The sequence below is a fragment of the Rhinopithecus bieti genome, unplaced genomic scaffold (genome assembly GCF_001698545.2).
Source record: "Rhinopithecus bieti isolate Rb0 unplaced genomic scaffold, ASM169854v2 scaffold_61533, whole genome shotgun sequence".
NCBI classification, from domain to species: domain Eukaryota; kingdom Metazoa; phylum Chordata; class Mammalia; order Primates; family Cercopithecidae; genus Rhinopithecus; species Rhinopithecus bieti.
The window spans coordinates 956,770-968,774 of NW_016823925.1; the positions used below are offsets into that span (position 1 = coordinate 956,770).

Genomic DNA, 12,005 nt, shown 5'->3' on the forward strand with positions numbered 1-12,005 from the left:
CAACACCAGCCTGGGCAACATGGTGAAACCCCATCTCTAACTTTTTCAAAAAGGAAACAAATTTTTAAAAAATTACTGTATATAATTTTAAGTTTTGATATTAGCCACTTTTAAAATCTCCTTTAAGCCTATTTAATTGTGAGTTGCTATGTAATATTTACAATTAGGCTTGCATAGTTGAATTCTCAACCTGTCAAAACTTATAGAGGCCCCAAAAGTCCATGGTAAACAAGAGGGAAAAAAAAAAACCTAAGCCAGAAAATACAGCCAACTTTCCTTTCCCTAAAACAAATTTTCCTGTGTTCTTTAGCATATGTATTTTTTCACCTACTGCCATACAGCGTCAGGTGGGATCTGTTACAATGTGATTTAAATGGATTGGAGGCCCAAGCAGCAGCCCATACTTACTTGAGTGGTGGATGAATATTAAATATGATTTGAAATCTAGGAGGAGCCCAGTCTTCAGTCCCTCTGATCCTAGACTTAAATTTAATTTCTTGTACAACATTCATACTGGATTCAAAGTTTTTTCGGACACGCTCTTCATTTACAACCTGCATAAGACATAAAATGATTTAGGAACAACTTAAGCATATTTCAAAGAATTTAAATTAAAGGAACACCTAAATGTATTTCCAACAGTAAAATTTACCATGAAAAATTAATAGTCCTTTTAACTTTAAACACCACCCAGATGAGATCACTTTTCTTAGTATTTTTAGTTCATTTATTTCCAGACTTCAAATTTACTGTAAGTAGGTCATTTTGACCTGGAATGCATTTACGAATAGCAGAAGTCTTACCCTCTTAGTCAACAGACTGACAAATGCTACCAATCAGAACCCCTATCATTATTAGTCTTCCCCAGAAACAGCTCTATTAAGACCATTCCCCTTGCTTATAAATGTTCAGTGCCTCCCCCCAAACCATTGGACCTTCCTACTGTCATTTAAAAACCAAACTTCTCAGCCGGGTACAGTGGCTCACGCCTGTGATCCTAGCACTTTGGGAGACTGAGATGGGCGGATCACTTGAGGTCAGGAGTTCGAGACCAGCCTGGCCAACATAGTGAAAACCCATCTCTACTAAAAATACAAAAGTTAGTCAGAAACTGCTTGAACCCTGGAGGTGGAGGTTGCAGTGAGCCAAGCTTGTGCCACTGCACTCCAGCCTGGGCAACAGAGTGAGACTCCACCTCAAAAAATAAATAAATTAAATTAAATTAAATCCAAACTTCTCAAATTAGCATTCTACATCCTCCACAATTTGGCTACCATCATTCAAACCTTATTTCCATAAAGAACAACCTCTCACACACAAATACTCACAAACGGGTATTATCCAACCGCACCAAATCACTCTGCTCAAGAGCATAGCATGCCCCTCTGCTTTTGCTGCAGCTCCCCTTTGCCAAGAATGTCCTCCCCCAACCTTTCTACCTGCCACAGTTCTGGCCAGCCCAATACTTAGCTCAAGTTCTGAAATCTGCAATCAGCCTTCCTAAGTTCCTTTGGTAAAATTAAACACGCCCTCCTCTGCACTTGGAGGGCATTTTCCCTACCCCTATTTTAGCCTTTGTCATAATATTCTCTACCCCGAGAAGGCTGGCTGCTCTCTGACAGCAGTGAGCAGTGTGTTCCATGAGGGAACCAACATATACTTTCCAGTGAGGCAGCCTGGTCATGACTCCTGCTTCACGGCTGACCAGCCCTGCTGGGAGACTGGGCCCACCACTTAAAATAAAAATAAGGACAGCCTCTACCTAATAGGATACTTACGAGGATTAAAATGTGGACTGCTGGCTGGGCATAGTGGCTCAGGCCTATAATCCTAGCACTTTGAGAGGCCAAGGTGGGCAGATCACTTGAGGTAAGGTGTTGGAAACCATCCTGGCCAGCATGGTGAAACCCTGTCTCTACTAAAAATACAAAAAGTTAGCTGGGCATGGTAGCAGGTACCTATAGTCCCAGCTACTTGGGAGGTTGAGGCAGGAAAATCGCTTGAACCCAGGAGGCGGAGGTTGCAGTGAGCTGAGATCGTGCCAATGCACTCCAGCCTGAGCGACAGAGCAAGAATCCATCTCAAAAAAAATTATAAATAAAATAAAATAATGTGGACTGCTGAGCAGTCTGTGGTGCACAATAAGTACTCAATACATGCCAGTTTCCTCATTCATTTTGAGTCTCCCCTAATATCCAATGACCATACAAGGAAACACAAATGTTTAAAGTGAACAGGGCAGGCAAAATGAGGATTTAGGAACTTTCAATTCAAGGTCAATGTTTTTTGATACTTACTATTGAGCCAGCTGCACTCAGGGAACCTGCCAGCTGAGAATTAACTAGTGACAGTATCCAGCACTTCCGGAACACGCGGTACAGCTCTTTGGCTAATAGTTCAGCAGAATTGAACTCTGGCTCATAAGTGACACTGAAATGTAAGAGATGCAAAAACCGGAAAATTATATTCATGAGGAGTATGTTCAGGGTCTTCCTGAGGTTTTCAACTGTTCTTCCCAGCCCCCAAAACTCAGAAGAGGCTGTTGTATGAGATGACGCATCAATCACGCACCAGGTATCTTACTCAACATAGCTCCTCCATGTTCAATAAATAAAGCATCTTTTATTTACTGAGGGCACTAAGACTTAGAGGTGTGGTGAAGGAGCACCGGTTTTAGAGTCAGAAGACCTGCATTCAAGCCCTGCTTCTACCTCACAGCCTTCGCGTCCTGAAGCACATCCTATATGAGTCTCAATTTTTATGTCTATAAAATTAGGTTTAAAAATACATAAATACATGGTTGGGCGCGGTGGCTCATGCCTGTAATCCCAGAACTTTGGGAGGCTGAGGCGGGCGGATCACCTGAGGTCAGGAGTTCAAGATGAGCCTGGTAAACATAGTGAAACCACGTCTTTACTAAAAATACAAAAAAAAATTAACCAGGTGTGGTGGCAGGCGTCTGTAATCCCAGCTATTCAGGAGGCTGAGGCAGGAGAATTGCCTGAACCCAGAAGGCGGAGGTTGCAGTGAGCTGAGATCAGGCCATTGCACTCTACCCTGGGTGACAAGAGCACAACTCGGTCTCAAAAACAACAAGAACAAAAATCATAAATATACACACACATGCATATATAAAATTCACCCAGCCTGTTTAACTGGAATGAGGATTAAATGAAAATGCATACAAAAGCCTTTTATATATTGTAAAACACTATAAAAACTTTGGGGGTGATTGTTTCATTTCTAGGTGGTAATCTCCTAGATTCGTGGGAACAAATCACTGGAACTAGTTGAAGTGGGCCCAGAATGTCAGAGGCCTAGTGTTCACACTGCCTCAGAGGTGACAGCCCAAGGGTCTATGTGCACTGCGCACAGAAGACAGATACCTCTTAGAGGAGCTGCAGGAACAGCTACAGGTTTCTGTGATATCATTAAAATCTCCAAGCTCTGTGGGAAAATAAAAGAAAGAGTGGTGAGGTCATTTAGTCTGTTTCATTTCATCGCAGTCCATTTTATAAGAACACTAAAATCACTCCCTGCATCTCAGAAAGAGCAAATTATTCAGCATCTCCATGCTTCACGTTCTGAGAAATGGACAGAACAGATAATGAGAGCACAGATAATGATCAAAGATGGGATTTCATCTGAAATTTCGCCAAAATATAACTGAGAGGCCAAAGAGATATCAGACCATAATGAAAATCTGCTTTTTCATTCAACTCTACAAGTGAGATGGGAGATTAGCTATCCAGACATTTGAAACAAGAACATCCATATAGGTATATAAAATATATATATAAAATGTATATATATGAATATACTACGTAAAATATATATAACAAAATATAGATAGTATACAAAATATATAGATATATATAAATATATATATCAGGGACATAATCTGATTTCGGAAGAAGTTGATTTGAATGCCACTGTAGCGTAGTATTGTGTGTGATGTTTGTTAGTATGTGTATACAGACGGGATTGGGGAGGCAGCCAGTCACATCCAAGTAGTTTCCAAATCTTACCTAAAATAACAAATTCATCAATGTCGCATTGGCAAATCTCTTTCACATCATGGTAAGTACGTGTTTCAGTCACTGGGCTGACCTGTAACACAGCACAACCTAGACAAAGAAAGGAAGGAGGTTTTTACCAATAAGAAGAAAAACTGTACAACCTGCAACACCCAACTAAATAGAAATTGGGAAATGAAGAGGGCTAAAAGTTTAAGAGAATTAAACATTTCAACTTAAAGAATTAAAAAATTAGGGAACTGTTTGTGTGTTCTTTTTGCATTCACTATGATTAAGTGCCTGTAGTCCCAGCTACTCGGAAGGCTTTCATCACAAAGAAGCTATTTGCAGTACATCCAATGTTTTAAAATATTAAAACACTGAAAGCACCTAAACGTTTAATAATAGGAAATTGATTTTGCAAATCACACGATTAAATACTATCATTTAAAAATGTAAATCTGCCTGGGGCAGTGGAGTGTTCTTGTAGTCCCAGCTACTCAGGAAGCTGCGGTCGGAGAATCACTTGAGCCCAGGAGTTCAAGTCCAGCCTGGGCAACCTGGCAGAACACTGTCTCTACAAAAAATACAAAAAAATTAGCCCAGTGTGGTGGCCCGGCCTGTGCCTGTAGTCCCAGCTGCTCAAAAGACTGAGGTGGGAGGATCACTTGAGCCTGCAAGGCAGAGATTGCAGTGTGCTGAAATCATGCCACTGCAGTCCAGCCTAGGTGACAGAGTAAGACCCTGTCTCAAAAAAAAAAAAAAAGTGAAAACTAAAGCAACATGATTATTAATACTATTAGTATGAATAGTATTAATACTATTAATACTGGTAATAATAGTATTAATAATATTATGATTAATTATATTGTTAATATAATTATATAATCATTGTAAATATTAATTTGTAAAACTGTCTTCATTTGAATAAACATAGGAGAGAAACACAGAAAAATGAACACAGTTGTTTAGGGAAATAGTCTAGCCCATAGTTTGCATAGAAGTTATGTGGGCTGGGCATGGTGGCTCATGCCTGCAATTCCAGCACTTTGGGAGGCTGAGGCAGGTGGATCAATAATTTGCTGTTTCTGAGATGCAGGGAGTGATTTTAGTGTTCTTATGAAATGGACTGCGATGAAATGAAACAGACTAAACAACCTCACCACTCTTTCATTTTCCCACAGAGCTTGGAGATTTTAATGATATCACAGAAACCTGTAGCTGTGCCTGCAGGTTTCTTGAGACCAGCCTGGCCAACATGGTGAAATCCCGTCTGTACTAAAAATACAAAAAAAAAAATTAGCCAGGCGTGTTTGCAGATACCTGTAGTCCCAGCTACTCGGGAGGCTGAGGCTGCAGAATCGCTTGAACCTGGGAGGCAGAGGTTGCAGTGAGCTGAGACTGTGCCACTGCATTCCAGCCTAGGTGACAGAGAGAGACTCCGTCTCAAAAAAAAAAAAAAGAAGAAGTTATATGAAGGGTTTTGCAGTAGGCTGGCTGACTTTAAGAACCAGTTCTAGCTGGATGACTATGGACAACCACCGCTTCCAGCTGCAGTTTCCTCATGGGCAGAATGGGGGTAAGAGCGCACATCTGTGTTTTTCACTGTCTTTTGCCCATCATCCACAGTAACATACAATTTACATTGTGACTCAGTACAGACACAATAATATGTTTGATAAAAAAACAAAAAGCTTTCGGGAAACATTGCTCACCCTCAGCAAGATGCACTCTGATACTTTCTACTCTTGTTTGTTTCTTTTTTAATGTTCTCAGGACCAACTGGCAGTTTGAGTAATACCAACCCACCTCATGGAGGAACATCTATTGCCACAAATGTCACAAGAGAAATACTTAATACAAGATAAATATTTATATTTGGAGGACAGAAATGTTAATTTTCATTTAACATATTCATATTTATTCATGTTTTCTTAAAGTTTCAGCTACCATCAATTTCTATGCAACCACTATTTATAAAAATACCTATTTCAGACAAGGCATTATACTAAACACAAATATGAACACGACAATTTCTCATCCATCTAAGAGTTTAAAATCTCACGAAGGGCTGGATGTGATGGCTCACACCTGTAATCCCAGCACTTTGGGAGGCCGAGGTAAGTGGATCACCTGAGGTCAGGAGTTCGAGACCAGCCTGGCCAACATGGTGAAAGCTTGTCTCTACTAAAAATACAAAAATCAGCTGGGTGTGATGGTGTGTGCCTGTAATCCCAGCTATTTGGGGGGCTGAGGCAGAAGAATGGTTTGAATGTGGGAGGTGGAGGTTGCCGTGAGCCGAGATCACACCACTCCACTCCAGCCTGGGCAACAGAGCAAGACTCCAACTCAAAAAAAAAAAAAAAAAAAAAAATCCCATGAGGAAGCTGATATACTAATAGACCTAAACCACACATACACACAAAACACAGTTGCATTGCATGGGCCTTGAGAAGTTCTGAGGCAGAGCTCTGCACTACACAACTCCAGAGAAAGCCATGCATGTAGATGGCTGGAGCATTCTGGAGCAAAACCTGTGTTTCATTCCACACGGATGGTGCCCCTCCCCTGGGATACAAACCAGGGAGCATGTCACAGTGAGAGTGGCAGGAGATTGCTTCTGAAGGATGGGAAGGATGAAAGACCTGATGTGTGGTTACTGGGGGAACCCACATTTCAGGACATCCTTCCCAAAGCCATAGGGAGAAATGTCTGCCAGCAACTGTACACAGTCTAGTTCAACTACAGCTCACCATCCAGCCAAGGGGAATGGCAGGAGATTCCTGTTTAAAAGACAGGAAGCAGCCAGATGCCACAAGGCTAAAAATTCTAGAATAAAATGTGGCACAAGGTCAGCAAGCCATTATAGAGGACAAGAAGTTGTGATCCAGGAAGACAGATATGTGCAGGATAAACTAGGGGAAACAAGTTGAAAGTAAAGAGAGAAAATTAAACCAAATCAGTATTGAAGAACTAAATTGTAGTTCTTACAAAATGACTAGCCAGAAGGCTACTGCAGCAGGCCAGGTAAGGGATAGAAATAGGAAATGGATGGAAGAGAAGTGATTATGACTGAGAAGTCAGGATTGATTTGTTCACTAACTAGAAACGGGACAGGAGCACAAGACCAAGGAAGAAGAAAGAGTTCAAGATAGAGCCCAGTGTACTAAAACAGGAATTACTTCTTCTCCATCCATATTCATTTTCTCCCTACTGGTAGCCTCAGAAGGCATGATCGTCCATATCACATTCCCCCACCCCCCTGGCTGCATCTGACCAACCAGTCATGGACATCCAAACAAGGCAAGGCCCATCAGGTGCTCTGTCCTGGGATCTGGACTGAGGGTTCTGCAAAACTGAGTTGTTGAGCTGTGAGGACCTGGCTGAGTGGTCAGGAAGACTGCAGAGCTGAAACTAGATGCCAGGGGTGGGTAGAAGTAGGTAGGCTACAGAAAAAGAATGAAGCAATTGCTAGAAAAAGAAGAGGTGAGAGGCTCAAAGTCCGTGAAAAGATAGACACTGGAGTTATGTCTATACTGGTCATATATGTCCCAGATATATTTTCCACAACTGGGTTCAGTGAGAATGTTCTGTATCTTAAGACAAAACACCCTTTTAATTTGAGCCAGTTAGTGCATTCAACAGGCATTTGATCATACACCTATTCTGGGCCAGGCATTATGCTACACAACATATGGAGTGAGTTCTTCCTTTGTTATTGAATATTCCTGATTAACGTGTAGTAAAGGAAGCCAAGAAGAAAAACAAGCTTTAGTGGTTTTCTTTGGAAGAAAGGGGATTGTGAGGGAGTGATGGAGAAATGACTAGTTTAGACATGTTAAGTTATAGGTTAACTATGCCCACCTTTATGTTGCAGTGAACAAAATCAACAATGAATAAAATGAAGCATTTTAAGTCACCCAGAAATGAAGTATTAAGTCAGAGGTCCTGCGGGGTCAGCCAGACGGACAAGTCTCCAGCCATAGACAGTAAGCACTTAGAAGAGATGTCCAGGACTGAAAACACAGATGTGGGAGATAACAGCTGAGAAGGAATAACTGAAGGTGATAATTGAAGGTGTAGAGTAGGTTAAATATGCCAGGAAGCAAATACAGATTTAAAAAAAGAATATAGGACTGGAGGCAGGACTTAGGAAATGGTAAGAAAGTAGCAAACCCTAACATGAGCTAACAGCTTAGGCACTCGTCCCTCGGGGAAGAACCCCTGGGTCCCAGAATGAGCCGAGCCGCTCCTCCTCAGTGACGGTGATGCACTGTGCCGGGTCCTCGCCTCTGTTCTACAAGTTACCCCACAGGGCTTCCCGGTCCCGTGCTCCAGCATGCAGGCTCCTTGAAGGAAGGAGCACACGCTGTGTACTGCTGATGCTCAGCACCTAGCATGACACAGGCTCATTACTGAATGAAAAAAAGAAGAGGCGTTGGAAAAGGAAAGATGGTGTAAGAAGAGCCAGGAGAATGCCACGTGACAGAAAACAAAGGAAGAGGAGACATCAGCCACTTTTATTTCCAGTGCAAAAGAAAAGTAGGATCGGCCGGGCACGGTGGCTCAAGCCTGTAATCCCAGCACTGTGGGAGGCCGAGACGGGCGGATCACGAGGTCAGGAGATCGAGACCATCCTGGCTAACATGGTGAAACCCCGTCTCTACTATAAAAAATACAAAAAACTAGCCGGGCGAGGTGGTGGCGCCTGTAGTCCCAGCTACTCGGGAGGCTGAGGCAGGAGAATGGCGTGGACCCGGGAGGCGGAGCTTGCAGTGAGCTGAGATCCGGCCACTGCACTCCAGCCTGGGCGACAGAGCGAGACTCCATCTCAAAAAAAAAAAAAGAAAGGAAAGTAGGATGAAGTCCAAGATTAAAACAAAAAACAAAACAAAACAAAAAAACAAACAAAAACCCATAGGATTTGACAACTGAATGGAGCATGATAACCAATCCTGACCCAAGACAGCAGAAATGGTGAGGATTACAGAGGTTACTCAAGACGTTTTTAGACAAAGGATTTAAAGACATACATGTGTCCTCCTTTATCTGCAGTTTCTCTTCCCGTGGTTTTAGTCACCTACAGTCAAGTGATCCAAAAATATTCAATGAAAAGTTCCAGAAATGAACAATTCTTAAGTTTTAAATTGTGCACCATCCTGAGTAGGATGATGAAGTGTCACACTGTCTTGCCATGTCCCCTCTGGAACATGAATCATCCTTTGTCCAGCATACCACACTGTATATACTACTCACCCACTAGTCACTTAGTAACCCTCTTGGTTACAAGAACAAAAAAAAAAGCAGTGTATGTAGGGTTTGGTACTATTTGAGGTTTCAGGCTTACCACTGGGGATCTTGGAATATGCCCCGTGGATAAAGGGGAATTACATAGGAGATATATGTGAAACACATAACATACAGCTTTCTCATACTTGCCCAACTTGCCTTCATAGCCACTGTATGAAGAAGTGGAAGACCCAGACTCTTGCTTTATGTTGGTATCAAAAGTCACGTCAGAGTCAGGCTGATCACTCCCAAGTAATCCACTGGCTTCTTCTTTACTCCAGTTCTCTGTCTGCTGTTGACTCAGAATGTTACACTTCATTTTCTCCATTGCTGATATAATCATATCTGCAACATGAAAGTGGGCATTTTCCTGCAGAAAAAGAAATCAATTAAAATACAAGCATAATCAACTTTTTTTCATAGAGGGTATATTAGATTTGAAAAATCAAGGTGCTCTATTTAAGTGGAATTAATGCATATCAACATAAATATTTATTTAACTGAGTTGTCATAGGTCACTCTATGACTTACAGCACACGTTGTCCAGAGCCGTACATTTGGCTTACTGTAATCAACAGACAACTCAAGTTGGATTTCTTGTTATATAAAACCTTAGGTTGGGGGAAGCCTAAGCCAGACATCATTCATCAATCACAGAAAACTTTCCAGCTGAGCACAGGCACTGCCTTGGAACCCTTCTTAGCTTATGTTTCTGGCAGTCTCTATCAATGAAATGCTGAAAGGAAACCTATTTGTAATGCTTCATCAAATTGAAGTTTCCAGATTAAATCACAACAACATTATCTAAAGGATTAAGACTCTATGGTTAAAAAGAAAGAAGACAGCACTCACCTTTTCTACATCAACAGGCAGCACAAATACTTCTGGTGAGAAGGAATTCAAAGAAATGGTTCTTCTACTGACTTGAACAGCACCTGCCAATATAGCAAATTATTAAAAAATGGAGAAAAGGGAGTTTAAAGATTACCTAATAAAATAAAACAATTCTAGGAAGCGGCTTTTAAATAATGTAAAAAAACAATAAGTACAATTCTAGAATAAATTAAGATGACAGAAAAAGAAAGATCTTTCCCATGGCAGGTCTTGCAGATATTGCTTTAATGATGGTCATTTCTAGGAGAGGCGTTGGAGCAACTGGGAGGTATCCTCAGCCACCGGAGTGGAGGAGACCAATGGGGAAAAGGGTAGAAAGAGAATATGGTCCTGGGAAATCCCAGTAGGGACTGGGGTAGGGTGAGAAGCCACAGCCCAGAAGCAGGGTCCTAAGGATTATGAGATCGCTTCTCTAACTCATTGTGATTGACCTTAAACTTCCTTTTTTTCTTCTTCTTTTGAGACAATATCTCGCTCTGTCACCCAGGCTAGAGTGCAGTGGCGTGATCACAGTTTAGTGCGGCTTCAACCTCCTGGGCTCAAGCGATTCTTCCACCTCAGTCTCCCTAGCAGCTGAGACTACAGGTGCCACCATGCCCAGCTAATTTTCTAAATTTTGTTTGCAGAGATGGGGGTCTCATTAGGCTGCCCAGGCTGGTTTCAAATTACTGGGCTCAAGTTACCCTTCCACCTCAGCCTCCCAAAGTGCTGAAATTACAGGCATGAGCCACTGCACCCAGCCCTAAACCTCCTGTCTAGAGAAATAAAATCCATCCAAAAAAAGGTCAGCATTACTTCTCTAAGATAGTCTTCTTCCAGTCAAAACCAACAAACTGCAGAAGGTATATTCTGCTGACACATCCATTCCTGCACCCTTAGCCACTCCATTACTGGCAATGACCACCATCAAAATGAACGTTTTTTCTGTCATGTGATTTCTTACTGCAGCATTTAAAGCAAAATTTTCTGTGTCAAGAGCTGAGATGTCCCAACCTGCTAAATTAGAACAAAATGCTGCACATGGTGGTGACACAGCTCTCAGCGTGATGGAGTTGCAAGCAGGATCATTCAAATCCCTTGCTTCATGTTCAAGAAAGTAGTTGTTGCATGGAAAAACTTGGACTTCTTAGCTTCAGAAGCTATGGGTTGGCAAACTTTTTCTATAAAGGGCTAGGTGGTATATATTGGAGGATCTGAGGGCCATACAGTATCTGTTTCAACTACCCTATTCTGCCACTGTAATGAGAAAGCAGCTATAGACAAAAGAGAAATTCATTTATAAAAACAGGAAGCTGGCAGGATTTGGTCCCTAGGTCATAGTTTGCAGACTCTGAGTATAGAGGAAAGAACACAGAGAAGAATTGAAACAGAGTAGATTCCAGTTCCAGCTGTCCATTCACCGGCTGTGCCGCTGCATCAAAATGCTCTCAGCCCTGAAATTGAGATATTTATCAGGACATTAAGGAGATAAAGGCAGGTGAACGTGTAGTTCCTACGCAAACCAAAGAAACTGTGGAATCCCTTCCTACAGTCTCAAGAAATGCTTACAGATGCAGGCAGTCTTTCCCTAAAGTATTTTCCCAAAAACAAAACAAAACAAAACAAAACCCTTTTGCTGCCATCTGAGATGCAGCGGTCATAGGAATATCCACATCTTAGTGGCCAATGGCTCTTTTCCCTATTGCTGCCTCCACACCAGAGAAAGAAAAAAACCCGATCACTCAGGGCTTCTTTTTCTTAGTCTTATAGAATGAATCCCCTCTCTGAGTCTAAGAGATATTCTCAAAACATTCTGTGAGTTTTTTT

General features: G+C 41.7%; 1 protein-coding gene across 7 annotated transcripts in view; it reads right to left on the bottom strand.

Annotated features, from left to right (window-relative positions):
* The window catches only part of RUBCNL (rubicon like autophagy enhancer), a 55,694-nt gene that overhangs the window by 20,130 nt on the left and 23,559 nt on the right, over positions 1–12,005 (bottom strand). For all 7 annotated transcript variants that reach the window (XM_017862075.1, XM_017862076.1, XM_017862071.1 and 4 more), the window contains 6 exons: positions 10,158–10,240; positions 9,465–9,675; positions 4,029–4,127; positions 3,387–3,447; positions 2,298–2,430; positions 409–554 (listed from right to left, as the gene is read on the bottom strand). In XM_017862075.1, coding sequence (XP_017717564.1) covers positions 409–554; positions 2,298–2,430; positions 3,387–3,447; positions 4,029–4,127; positions 9,465–9,675; positions 10,158–10,240 — 733 coding nt within the window. The remainder of the gene's footprint in view (positions 1–408; positions 555–2,297; positions 2,431–3,386; positions 3,448–4,028; positions 4,128–9,464; positions 9,676–10,157; positions 10,241–12,005) is intronic.